Source organism: Dermacentor variabilis, chromosome 4, assembly GCF_050947875.1.
Source record: "Dermacentor variabilis isolate Ectoservices chromosome 4, ASM5094787v1, whole genome shotgun sequence".
NCBI lineage: Eukaryota > Metazoa > Arthropoda > Arachnida > Ixodida > Ixodidae > Dermacentor > Dermacentor variabilis.
This window is the reverse complement of record NC_134571.1, coordinates 109,926,502-109,940,647: the sequence shown is the minus strand read 5'-3', so window position 1 is coordinate 109,940,647 and position 14,146 is coordinate 109,926,502. Positions and strand designations below refer to the sequence as shown.

Here is a 14,146-nt window from a genome sequence, read left to right as displayed (position 1 = left end):
CATTATTGACTTTGGAAGAGCCGTACGTTATAGCCAGTGATAGCCAGTGATAGCCAGTGATAGCCAGCCGCATTCGCGCCTGCCCGCGAATGCGGCGGCCAGGCGCACCTCCTGCATACAGTTACGTTCTCGAGTCAGTGATTATCTCGCTATAGTTACGTGTACGCGTCTTTTTTTTTTTTTGTATTCGCTAACCTGGCGCTAATTAGCCGCCTATATCATGTCATGTGCCTGAGCAGGTGTTCCCACGCAGTGCTACGTACGTCGCGCTGCCGTCGCGCTGCTAGGTGAGGACTGCATCGCCTGATTTTTATTCTTACAGCAGGGCAGGGGGAATGAACAAATGCGCATGAAAAAGGAAAAATAAAGACTTGGGAGGGAGCGCATTTGTTCGTTCTCCCTGCCCTGCTGTAAGCGTAAAATTAGTTGAAGTTCCGCGCTCAATCTGTCGTTTCGTACTCTCCCTCCCAAGTATTTATTTTTCCTTTTTTGGCCCATCACTGTATTCATTAGATCGTAACCAACTCGCCCAGCAACAAGTTCTACTCGACTGCATCGCGTTCGATGACCCGTTCCCGCACCTGGTGCGTCTCACGTTCGTGTGGGCGTTCGCTGATAGCTGTACACTTCGTGCTAGTTGCTCGCGGCGCTAAAGCTGTTCGTGCGACGTGCTCGGGCGTGTCGGTTCGGCTCGTCGCTGCAACGGCTCTCCAATTCGTGTGCGTTCACTCAGCGCAAGCAGAGTAAACGTATATATAGTACTCTGCCAGGAAGAACGAGAGCTCTTGAAAAGGCAGCAAATGTGAGACGAGGAGTACTCTGGTTTTTTTTCTACTTTTAGACCACAAAAGAAGAAAACAAAAGAATTTGCAGCAAGCAGTGCACGTTGTTTAATGATTAGCACACGATCGCGTGGAAAAGATGAGACGCCGTTGCGAGAACCGTTGGTGAAGTTATCAGATACTTTTACAGAGCTTATTTTTTTCCGTGCTTAAACAAACACCGGTGGATAACAGTTGCCGAAGGCCGATCAAGTGATGTACGAATCTGCGGCGAAGTCGCACGTTCACTTCTTGAAGGCTAAAGTGACGCCGTCGCTCAGGGTGAGCATGCACATCTCGACGCGGTCATCGGACGCCAGCTTGCGGTTTAGCCGTCGCACGCTCTCCGTCGCCGGGTCGTCGAAGGCCGGGTCGACCACTTTCGATTTCCAAAGGACCTGCGCAAACGCGAATGAGGCGAGAGCCACAATATGAGCTTTAAAAAAAATTCTGGAGCTTTTACGTGCCCAAAACTACAACCTCATTCATGAGGCGTGCCGTAGTGGGGAAGACTCCGAATTAATTTAGACCACTCGTGTTTTTTTTTCGTACACCCAATGCATGATGCACGAGCGTTTTCGCATTTCGCCCCATAGATACGCGGCAGCCTCGGTCGGGATTTGATCCCGCGACCTCGTGCTTAGCGGCCTAACGCCAAGGCCACTGAGCAACCGCCGTATAGGCGCACAATATGAGCTCTGTATACATCGCTAGATCTCTCAGAGGCTCACAACTGCTGTTAGCGGTGATTAAGTTATCGAATTAAAAATACGCTGGCGCTTGGGATTTTTTTCCCGGTGTAACATGCTGCAGCCTAACTGTTGAACAAGTCGTCAGCACTTATTGGCGGCTTCTCTGAATATTCTAACATATTCGGCGCAAGACAAGCAAAAATATATAATAGACTCATATGAGACGAGACAAACTGGACATTTGGCCTGTTTGAATGCATGGTATCTCCAAACTGTTATTCTACTGAGGCAGCCGGTGACGCGGGTCTTGTACAATTACATACAAAGTTGGCCAAACTCTTTGCTGAAAGAAACAGCTTTTCTTAAGGCAAATAAGTTACACTTTAGCTAAATTGGCTATAAATGATAGCGAATACTATTGAAGCAATCAGCGCCAAGCCTCAGGGTTTTCGGTAGTTGTCATAGTTTGTTTTTTTTTAAATTATCAGCCTATAAAAAGCCCTTTCACAGACAACGTGGGCACCTGGTGGTTATCGAATATGACGCAAATCCCAGCATATTTTTAAGGTTTCGTTTTCACTCGACTCTGTGCCGCCCACGCTTTCGCCTTTCAGTACATTCCTGGTCGCGTAGTGCTCCGCTTATTTCGCTGGCTAGCGAAACTCGCACAAACTGCAACTAGCAGAGAATTCAACTTCCATGTGATGTCGCGGGATGCCCGAATGGTCTGCGCCACTTCACCTAAAGGCAGCTGCAGCGGCGAATCCACCGCTCTCTCTTGGCTCGGTGTCACCCTCTGTCGGGGGCGCCGTTTTACTCACCGACAGCAGGAAAGGGTGGTAATGGCGTATGCAACGTCACCACTCCCCTGGTTGGGCGGCGGGAGATTTGAATTTCGAAAAAGTATTCGGAACCTTCAGATACAATTTTCTCGCAAACTAAGTCTCTTCTTGGCCCTAAAGGATTTCGAGGTTTCTGGAATGCTATTTAAACAGTCCACGTCGACTTAGTATTTGCTTTTGATGTCCCTTTAATTTTTTTTCTCTGCTCATACCCTTTAACCTTCTCCCTGTTTCCTAAAAATACAAACTCAGTGCATCATTTAGCTGCCCCAGAAAATCACGCACAAAAACGTATTTAAGGTAAGCCCTTGCGTCCAATTACTGCAACTTGGGCAAGTCTGAATTAATTCATTGTCAGTAACGTGCTGAAAGGACGAGGACAGAGGTTTTCGCCCTCTTTGCGCGTTGGTTACATTGAATAAACGCTTGCGTACTTATAGTCTTAGGCTGCTGAGCACGAGGTCGCGGGATCGAATCCCGGCCACGGCGGCCGCATTTCGATGGGGGCGAAATGCGAAAACACCCGTGTACTTAGATTTAGGTGCACGTTAAAGAACCCCAGGTGGTCTAAATTTCCGGAGTCCTCCACTACGGCGTGCCTCATAATCAGAAAGTGGTTTTGGCACGTAAAACCCTATAATTATATATATATATATACTTATAGTCTCGGACAGTGTGACTATTTGGTGGAAGGTTGTTTAATAGGAGTTCTCGGGGCACAATATGCATATGACGTACAACGCATGCTTGCACTATACGCTATACAACGTACCTACCTCGCATGCACTCAGACACAGGGGATGCACAGGAGAAGAAACACAAGTCGCTGACTTACAAGATTACAAGTCACCGTTCGTGTGTCTGCCCCATGTTCCTGCGTTGTGCAGTTCCATTGTTAAACAGAACATGGCTACTAGGTGGCTCACATCTTGCAGGTGCTGCAGGTTCTGGTGCCTGCGGAAGTGCTTTCGATGCCACGTGCCGGTATATAATACTAAATAAAAAGAACCAGCGCCATCTTCTACATGTCACGCGCTGCAATGCTCGACGCTTCCGAGCTTGTAACATAGGAAACTTCGCTCACGCTCTAGTAATGTGTGTTCTTGCCCTTTAACAATGTACAGTCGTGATCAAAAGTTTGTAGACTAAGATGCCGCGATGTCTTATATATATATAAGTATATATATATATATATTTAACTAATACAAGTGGATGGATGGATACAACTTTATTGTACGTCCGGCAAGGTTTAACGCTGCACATGCTCAGGTCTCCCACGGGGGAACGTCAAGGCCCTGCCTCAACGCCGCCTCGCGGGCTTGCTGGACTGCAATCATCATCATCATCATCATCATCATCATCAGCCTGGTTACGCCCACTGCAGGGCAAAGGCCTCTCCCATACTTCTCCAACAACCCCGGTCATGCACTAATTGTGGCCATGCCGTCCCTGCAAACTTCTTAATCTCATCCGCCCACCTAACTTTCTGCCGCCCCCTGCTACGTTTCCCTTCCCTTGGGATCCAATCCGTAACCCTTAATGACCATCGGTTATCTTCCCTCCTCATTACATGTCCTGCCCATGCCCATTTCTTTTTCTTGATTTCAACTAAGATGTCATCAACTCGCGTTTGTTCTCTCACCCAATCTGCTCTTTTCTTATCCCTTAACGTTACACCTATCATTATTCTTTCCATAGCTCGTTGTGTCGTCCTCAATTTGAGTAGAACCCTTTTCGTAAGCCTCCAGGTTTCTGCCCCGTAGGTGAGTACTGGTAAGACACAGCTATTATATACTTTTCTCTTGAGGGATAATGGCAACCTGCTGTTCATGATCTGAGAATGCCTGCCAAACGCACCGCAGCCCATTCTTATTCTTCTGATTATTTCCTTCTCATGATCCAGATCCGCCGTCATTACCTGCCCTAAGTAGATGTATTCCCTTACGACTTCCAGTGCCTCGCTGCCTATGGTAAATTGCTGTTCTCTCCCGAGACTGTTAAGCATTACTTTAGTTTTCTGCATATTAATTTTTAGACCCACTCTTCTACTTTGCCTCTCCAGGTCAGTGAGCATGCATTGCAATTGGTCCCCTGAGTTACTAAGCAAGGCAATATCATCAGCGAATCACAAGTTACTAAGGTGTTCTCCATTAACTTTTATCCCCAATTCTTCCCAATCCAGGTCTCTGAATACCTCCTGTAAACATGCTGTGAATAGCATTGGAGATATCGTATCTCCCTGCCTGACGCCTTTCTTTATTGGGATTTTGTTGCTTGCTTTATGGAGGACTACGGTGGCTGTGGAGCCGCTATAGATATCTTCCAGTATTTTTACATATGGCTCATCTACACCCTGATTCCGTAATGCCTCCATGACTGCTGAGGTTTCGACAGAATCAAACGCTTTCTCGTAATCAATGAAAGCTATATATAAGGGTTGGTTATATTCTCCACATTTCTCTATCACTTGATTGATAGTGTGAATATGGTCTATTGTTGAGTAGCCTTTACGGAATCCTGCCTGGTCCTTTGGTTGACAGAAGTCTAAGGTGTTCCTGATTCTATTTGCAATTACCTTAGTAAATACTTTGTAGGCAACGGACAGTAAGCTGATCGGTCTATAATTTTTCAAGTCTTTGGCGTCCCCTTTCTTATGGATTAGGATTATGTTAGCGTTCTTCTAAGATTCCGGTACGCTCGAGGTCATGAGGCATTGCGTATACATGGTGGCCAGTTTCTCTAGACAATCTGCAATACAATGCATTAAACTGCAATACAATGTATTAAATAAATTCTAGGGCGCGTAGTTGCGCTTCAATATATTTTCATGTCTTATTTGGCTGGTGCCGTGGACCCCAAACTTTTGATCGCGACTGTACGTCCCGCCATGAATCACCGACAAGCCCAACTTCCCACTGTCTTGCCGTCAGTACTGCCGTAGCGTAAATGTGCACAATGCGTCCCACACTTCCTCAATGTCACGTGCCCTCAGGGCCCGTCACAGCGGCAGGCAACTCACATTGTCGATAGCGATGATGCCGTGGCGCTTGACGAGCTGCAGGCTCTTCTCGTAGTACACGTCGTACGACGCCTTGTCAGCGTCGATGAATATGAAGTCGAAAAAGTTGGATTTGCCTTGAGCGATCAGATCATCTGCGAAATGAAAGACGACGCATGTGGCAGTCGCGGTGGCTCTGCGGAAACTAGAAAGTGTACTGACGCCGTCCACCTGTATTGCGACTAACGGCGTTGGTGACATATATGTGCATGTGTGTGTGTTGGTCAGTGTGATGAGAGAGTGCAGCACATCCGGTTTGGCTGCACTGCGCGATCCCTCTCTAGTGAGATAATTTCGCTTCTGTTCTTGTTCTTAGGTTTGAAAGGGAGAAAATGAAAAATAGAAAGGAAGCTAAAATATTGGAGTTTACGGCGAGTCTTGTCGCAGAGATCGCCGAAACCATAAGTGTTTTCGGCGCGAACAGCGGTGCACGTGGTGCAGTTTGCACCGTCATCGCCCGCGCCGCGCGGGCGAATCGACCTTGCGATGACGTTGAAAACTGCACTACGCGTACCGCTGTTCGCGCCGAAAACACTTGTGGTTTCGGCGATCTCTGCGACAAGACTCGCCGTAAACTCCAATATTTTAGCTTCCTTTTTTATTTTTCATTTTCTCCCTTTCAAACGTAAGAACCAGAACAGAAACGAAATTATCTCACTAGAGAGGGATAGCGCAGTGCGGCCAAACCGGATGTGCGCGCCTGTCAATAGTGATGACTGGACGGCGTGCACTATGTCTTCACTTATGCTTGGGCAACGCGCTCCGCTGTTCAAGCTTCATTTCACGCTGATAGTACGTTAGGTACTCTATAGTGTTTGCAGTTCTTTCATCGTGCTCCCACGGAATTACTGTAGTATAGCGTTTTCTCTCTTACCACAACGCTAAAATAAATTGCACTCGCGCTGCAGTTGAATTACTTTCAACTTAGCGACCTCGCCTTCATTGATCCTCATCCTTCCGCAAAACTTGTCGTCAAGGAAGACACGAATACACAACCGTGCTGGTGAGCATTCGCACCACTCTGATGCGGTGCTGTTTCTGATAAAACCGCTTTATTCACGCCGTCTGATCTCGTCGTAGCCTGCAAAGCCCTTCGTCCGTCTTTTAGAGCGCAGCTCCTAAGCGCCCGTTCATGCGACGGGCGTCAGAGTTGTCCCTCGTAACCAAGAGAGCGAACAAAGCGTAGGATAGAAACGAACGCGGAGCGCATGCGGAGATGAAAGACTGCGATAGCAAAGAGAGGGTGAGGAGGAAAGCGGAGGAGGCGGGTATGGCTAAAGCGTAAGAACAAAAGCTTAGTGGAGCACAACACGGGCTTTGCGTCGACGATGGCTACGTGATGGCGTCAGAGAAGCGCCCGTCGTCTGTATGGAAACAAAGCGCTAGCTGCATGAGCGGAGGTCTGTCTCCGGCGGCTGCGGTGAATCGCGCCCACACGTCAACCACGCGGCGCCACTCGCGATGTCCCGATTAGCGAGGTGGTCACGCCACACATCGCTCCGTTTGCAACGTGCCGTAAGAGACAGATTGCCCGCGCCAGCCAATATATCGCGAAATGAAATCACATACATCTGCACTCAAATTTCGCATTAGGAAGTATCGTAATGGTCGGTGAATTTTTTTCTACTCTTGACCTCGTCGCCGGCTTCAACCCAATGCCCACTTATAAACCAAATTCATCACCGCTCAAATTGATTCGTCACGAATGCCTTGGCCCAGTCGAGAACGTCGACTGTATGCTGATTGCTTCTGTCACCGACCAGGCGTCCTCTACGGCCGTCCTTGACCTGAGCACCCTGTTCGATCCCGACCCAGCATCTACGAATGTTTTCAGCCCATTCATCGCCGAGGACCTGACACCTTCGCCGCGATCACAGCTTCCTACCATTCTGCAGCACTTTCGCCCTTCCTTTGAATTTGTACAAGCATCCTTAAGTCGCACATCAACAGTCGAGCACCACATCGACACTGGCTCTCACTTAACCACGCACAAACGGCCGTATCGCGTATCTGCAACGAAACTCCACATCATTGCCGACCAGGTCGACGACATGCTCCTTCGAGAAGGGATTATACCTTCCCAGAGCCCACGAGCTTCTCCCGTTGTACTTGTCACAAAGAAAGACAGTTCTATATTCTTCTGTGTAGATTTCTGGCTCTTCAACAAGATCACGTTGAGAGATCTTTACACACGGCCGCACACTGATGATGCTCCGTAGTGCTTACAAGGCTGCCAGCTCTCCTCTTTATTGTACTTGCGGTCAGGTTACTGCCAAATCCTGATGGCGGAGGCCGATTATCTCAAAACTGCTTTCGTGACTGGTTAACCTCCCTGCCTTCCTTCTCCACTTTTTCCTTCCTCCTCCTCCATAGGACCTATATGCATTCACCGCCATGCCTTTCAGACTTGAAACGCGTCTGCTACATTAGAAAGGATGAGGGCTAACGTTCTGCGCGAGCTTATATGGAACATCGTTGTGTTACCTTGACGACATCGCGGTGTTCGCCACTGATTTCGCAACACACCCGCGAAGCCCTCAGTACCGTACTGTGTTCACTGACAAACGCTTCTCTGCAGACTAGTCTCAAGAAATGTCGCTTTGTCGCATGCAAGTTGACAACTTTCGGCCACATTGTGTCCAACGATGGCATTCCTCTGGATCCCGAGAAAATTCGGGCCATCTCTGCGTTTCCTAAGCCCGCTGCAATGATATAATTTCGCAGTTTCCTCGGCTTGTCCTCTCATTCGAATTTTTATTCAATTTGTTCGAAATTTTGCTTCGATCCTATCACCCCTCACGCAGTTGCTTCGTGGCACGAAAAACATCTCTTCGTCGTCCCCTACCAGCAACGATGCGTACACCACCTTGCGCCGCCTTCTCACGGCGCCACCTATTCTTCGCCATTTTGGTCATCAAGCTCCTGCTGAAGTATTACTGACAAAAGTGGTGTAGGCTTCGGTGCTGTGCTTGCACAGTGTCATCCCTGCCACGCGGAATACGTCACAGCTTATGCGAGCAGCACATTGGCCAAGGCGGAGGGACATTACAACGTCACGAAAAATTGCCCATGCTGTGTGTTGGATTTCGAATTTTAAAAAACCCATTTGTCCGCCTCGCTTACTGGGCCCTGCGAATCCATGATTCTTCTTCGTGATTTTGGAGAGGGAGAGTACGCTTAATTCTGCAGCCCATATGGGAGCACGGCGCAGGAATCCATGATTAGAACATACGCGTGGTGTATCGTTCTGAGCGGGAGCATTCCTACGCCGACACTCTTTCCCGCTCACAGCATCCGCCAGAGGCCACTCGTGAGTCCCCCTGTGAGCGCGGGTGGTCGTCCCCTGACTTTGACACTATTGCTGCCGAACAACACAATAACCTCTGGACTGCCTCCCTTTCTCACCTTGCCTTGCATACCTCAACAGTTCGGGCCTCTCGAACACTGCGTATGTTTTCTGCGGGGTAGTCGCATCGCCGTCCTCACCACACGTATTTCCAGCCTCGTATCGGCACCTCAATCTCCCTTAGCCAATTCGGTCACGCAGCAATGTCAGGGATACTTTTCGAGTCCTCCTTCATTTGACGGTACTACGTCATGGTGTGCTTTTCGTATGCAGTTTGAGTCTGTCGCTGCTCTCCACTCCTGGTCCTCTCACCACAATTTCAAATCCTCGTGGCTAAGCTTCGTTGTGCTGCCGCTGAATTCCTGGAGTTCCTGCCGGCATCCGACCGTTCCAACTACAGAAGTCTAGTCACTCGAGTGCTGCTATTGTGATGCCCATCTGCAGCACTTACATCTTACAGAAATACAGCACGTGCAACAGGGCCACTGCAGCCTGCGAGAGCTCGCTGCTCATGTCGAGCGCCTGTCATGGAAGGCCCCGGCTGGTTGTTCCTACTCCACCCCCAACTTCATTGTTACAAAAGCGTTTATCGACGCCGTCACTGACCTCAATGTTCAACACTTCGTCCGCCTCGACTGCCCTTCTACAGTTAACGCTGCCTTAGCTCTTGCCTTGGAGGCTCACAAAGTGGAATGCTCTACTGCAGTGCCCAATCCCCGCCCTTCTTGAACTCAACAAGCGTCAGCAGGCCTACCATCAGCGTTCTCCAACCATGCACTGATATCAATGCAACGAGACCGGCCATTACAATCGAGACTATGTGCGTCACACCCCTTGGTCGGAAAACACTGCGGGACACAGATGGCAGGATTCCGAGTAAGTCGTCTAGTCATTCCCCTGTCAATGGGCCACTTTACAGGTCCACCCACGTTGCAAGTCCAGCTAGGTGAGCCACGGGAAAACGTTGAAGCCCTAGGCGCCACCAGTGCAGCATTTAATTTCATAAGACCAATTTGATCTTCATTCGGTGCCCTTTGAAGACGGCTACGGTTGCACGAGCCCGCCTCCTCCGAGCTGACGGAACTCGTCTACTATCCCTCGGAGAAATCTCGATGACTGAAGCTGCTTTCTAAAAAAAAAGTGTGAATGTCCTATTTATTGTAGTGCAAAACCTCTGCCCACCCTTCATTCTGGGCTGCAACTGTTGCTCAACACTGGGCGTATGCACATATTTTAACCACGCCGGGTACATAATGAGATTGCTTCCTTACGATCCAGCACCTATCATGACAGCCAACAGGGTCGCAAATAAGGTGCTGTCCTAGTGTGTGCACTCTATATTTAGGTTGTCTAGCCACGCGGCCCTCCTTTCTGAGCAATGACACTTCGTCGTTGCGTGATCGTTTATCTTACTTTCCTGCGCGAGTACGCGCCCTCTCAACATAAGTGCGTGCGCTAACAACAGTGCCTCTACCGAAGTTGCAGAATCATGAACATGTCCACCCACCACCCCCGCTTCCTCTTCCTGTGCTGGTAATATCTACGGTAACTATACCCTTGTCTTCTGCGGTGTGAGTACCCGTTTGTTGGGTTATGGACGCATGCTTAGATGCGGATGTCTTTGTTGGCTGCACTATTTGCTCGTGACCGAGCCATGAATTTGCCGTCCCATGCGCTTTACTGCGCTCCTCTTCTTTTGCATTTGCTGTCCTTGCGTTCATCCTATCATATAGCCCGCTGCGTCTACATTCAGAAACTCTGTTGGCGTTCGAGGCAGCCCTTCAGCCCTGCTCTGTACTCGCAACAGTGCAAAACTGTACTTCTCCGGGGAGTGGCGTTAGCTCCATCGACTGTAATGTGTTCCATTTCGGTCGAAACCTAACGTCATCCGAGAAGTCCGATATCGCAAACGCACTTTTCCTGCCCATGCCATATGAATCTTTACGTCCTTCGCGAAACCTGTACTGAATTCTTGCCTTGTTCCTGCGTGAACTCGAGGGGAGAGGGGGCGGCGAGTGGGACGGTAACTACGAACGCTGCGAGCGAAAGAGGAAGAGAAGGGCAAGCAGGAGTACAGAGTACCAGTGGGTCAGGAAAATACTTTTACACGCACACACACGCACACACGCGCACGCACACGCACGCACACAATGCAGTCGGCCGGGATCGAACCCGTGACCGCGAGATCAGCAGCACAGAAACATAGCTGATAAGCTAACGCCGCGGATCCTTACTGTAGAGAGAAACGCTCCAGCTAGGCTCCGTAATGCCACACTCAGCAGCGCTACTGCCCCCCAGAATAAATGCTGCTTTACTCCGCAGTGTTGTTCAGCAGAGCTAACGTGCTCCTAGTTCGAGCTCCTTAGAAATCTGAACTCAAATAAAAATTTCATTCTAATCGAGTGCTTTGCGTGGCGCAAAATGCAATATGTGTTTGCAATGAGCAATGGCGGCCGATTTCCCCCTGCACTCAAGCTTATTGCAAGGCGTCTGTAACCCGAGCGGATGTCGAAACGGCTTTATATGGTGCAGTTTATGCCTCAGAGCATACGGTAAAAACAGCAGCAACGTCACATGCATTTGCTCACGATGCTGTCGACTGTTGACCTTGGATTTCCTGTGGGAAACAGCCAGCGCGCACTGTCGACAGGTGAGCAGCTCTGTGTGGTTGCAGGTGGTGGAAACCGGGGACGGAGGAAAAATAGTACCATTTGGAATGCCTCTACTTTTACATTAGGGGCAAATAAACCATTACTCTTTGTACTGGTGCATTTGGCAATATGTGTATTCAGCTGCTTTCAGTTTATCGCGCAGGACCGTAATTCTAGACTTGCGCTCTTTTCGATCTAAAAAGAAAAAAAAGATGTACGCGCATCCATGACCCATGGTTATTGAACTTTGTTACGGACGCTTGCACTCTGTGCTTGAGTGTCTGCGTGTATGAACACTACATTCGCGTTGTGATATGGATAGCTGCGCTGCCGCACGTCGCAACCATGGAGCACTAAAATAAAGACACATTCTTAAGATAATGAGGCCTTACTGCCTGTAAACTTGTGCACCATCTGCCGGACGTTGAGTGCCGCGCAGTTTGAGTGTGATTTTTTGAATAACTAAAATCTTGACCTCCCGAATTCTCAAAAACTTCGTCTGCTAGAGAGCTGATATTACGGAATCATTTTATATTGCATTTAAGAGCAACGCATGCTTGAGCAATACTTGTCATCTTTATTTTTTTTTTTTGGGGGGGGGGGAGGGGGTTGCAGGAGTGGTTCTTGCACGGCATTTTGTAGTGACGCAGTCATATTTTACATATGCCACTATTTTTTATTTTTGCTATATTGAATGTCGAGTGTCTCATGGCGCTTGTATGGTAACATGCGTTAATTGACGATTTATGACTGAGATGAAATTGGTTAAAGGTGTGTGCTAGCCCGTTTCACTTTTTATCTCAATTTCCGTCCATCCTGTGCAGTATTTTCTATAAACGGGATGAACCGACTAGCCAAGAAACAAGTTTCATTGGTCTTGATTCACTATGGTTTTTCTAAAAGTTACTGATACTAACAGAAATTATACTTTAAAATACTACTCGTAGAACAATAATCTGAATTAAAGCTCCGTGAGATTCTTGCAGGAGCCATGCGCTGTGTTTGATGGAAATCTTTTCTTCCATGATGTGTTTGTCAGGCAGAAGATCACTGATTGACAGTAACCCTATGTGCAATCGCACTAGATCTATCTCAATTAATCCCACGTTAAGTCTGCGAATATCGTTTTTTCCTAACTTACTTAGGGTTATGCGCAAAAGTAGGCAGCTCTTGTAACTCATGTCAGTCACAGCCATTTTTTGATCATTTAAAAAAAATATATCTTAGCTTTTGCAGGTATTGAGGGTTCAGCCCTGATAAGGTAGCTTATAATGTAACTCCTGGTAGCGTTTGACAGGTCAGTAAGGTACGCCACAACATGAAATGAGCACCGGTGGTTGGGAAAACACAAAACCTGACTTGCCAAGAGACTTTTTGGCGTCACCAATCAGGATGTCAATCTTGCCGTCGACCCCAGCCTGCAAGGAATGGTTTCGAGAAATTACTTTTGCTTGTTACAAGTCGTGGAGACAAGTGAATCGCTGACTACGCTGAATATAAGCAGCGCTTTTTTAATACCCCGATTGGCCGCAGAAAACGTTTTGTAAAGTATATTCTGGTGAAGAGTTCTCAACATGAATGTTTCGTTATCACGGGTCCACGACCTGTATTGGCGAAGATCTCCAGCGCTGGAGTTGTTTGTAAAAGCGGATGCGAGCTATTCATGGTATTTAAGTATTACTACTGAAGATATTATTACTGATGATACTTACGAAAAAAGTTTTGTTAATTTGGCACCGAATTCCTCGCACTCATTTATATGAGTGGTATAATTAATACGAGCGTGTTCTCAAAGCGGCACACCTCCATGGACCCGTGGTAACGTGTACATGCGACGATTCTAAAGCCCGTATAAGATTTGTGGACGTGTGAAAACTGATTACACAGCCGCACACATTGATCGGAAGAAGTACCGTATGAAAAATACTCACACACACTAAAAAAAAGCCAAGCCCACATTTCTTATTCGCAAAGCCGACGTTCGAAACAGCGGAACTTCCACGAGGCAAATTAATCAGCGGCTTTCCTGAGAGGTGCTGTTCCAGTCTGCGGCGGCGCAAAGCAACGCCACGCTCCAGCGGAATCACTTGAAAGCCATATTTGCTGCTAAACGAACACAAGCGCACACAAAGGACAAAAGTTGTGAACAAAAGTTGCCAATAAAAGTTCAGCACTCATGCTTAACAAAACAGTAACGTGCCATCGTTTTTTGTGTGTGTGTGTGTGTGTGTGTGTGGCTGTGTTCACTGAGCGACTAATATGTCGTTCAGTAAATGCCAACTAGGCCAAGAGGCAGTTATCTTGAGACATTGCTTGAGCAGACGTCTACACTCCATCTCACAAGCTGGTTGCAGCACTGCCGAAGGTACGAGGCGTACACAGGCAGTTTCCTTGCGAAGCAGTATCTATAGTTCCGGGCGTAACTGGCTGATTATTGGCTACGCTAGAGAGTTTTGTTTTTGCTCGCTACATGATGCCGCACAGCGATACGTGACATGTTAGGAGCTTTGTCCATATGCGTCTTATACCGAGAATTACTGTGGCGATTACCGTCGGTAACCGTAACAGCGACCCTAACCGTGGCAACATCGCAGCGCCCATACAGCGCCGACCAGCCGCTTCAATCCGCATTCGCGCTTGTTACTGGTTCTCCGCCCTGTCATCAAGAAACAAGCTGCAAAATCCATCATTAGGTACGCTTTGTCATAATTATTGAGATCGGCTACTTGTTTTGAC

The 14,146-nt window shown here is 48.1% G+C and overlaps 1 protein-coding gene across 1 annotated transcript in view; it reads right to left on the bottom strand.

The window, feature by feature from the left end:
• Positions 1-866: 866 nt before the first annotated feature.
• The window catches only part of LOC142579617 (O-methyltransferase MdmC-like), a 35,919-nt gene continuing 22,639 nt past the window's right edge, over positions 867-14,146 (bottom strand). Inside the window, exons 4-6 of the mRNA XM_075690008.1 lie at positions 12,774-12,828; positions 5,375-5,508; positions 867-1,219 (exon numbers count right to left, since the gene is read on the bottom strand). Of these exons, the coding sequence (XP_075546123.1) occupies positions 1,067-1,219; positions 5,375-5,508; positions 12,774-12,828 (342 nt within the window). The 3' untranslated portion in view covers positions 867-1,066. The remainder of the gene's footprint in view (positions 1,220-5,374; positions 5,509-12,773; positions 12,829-14,146) is intronic.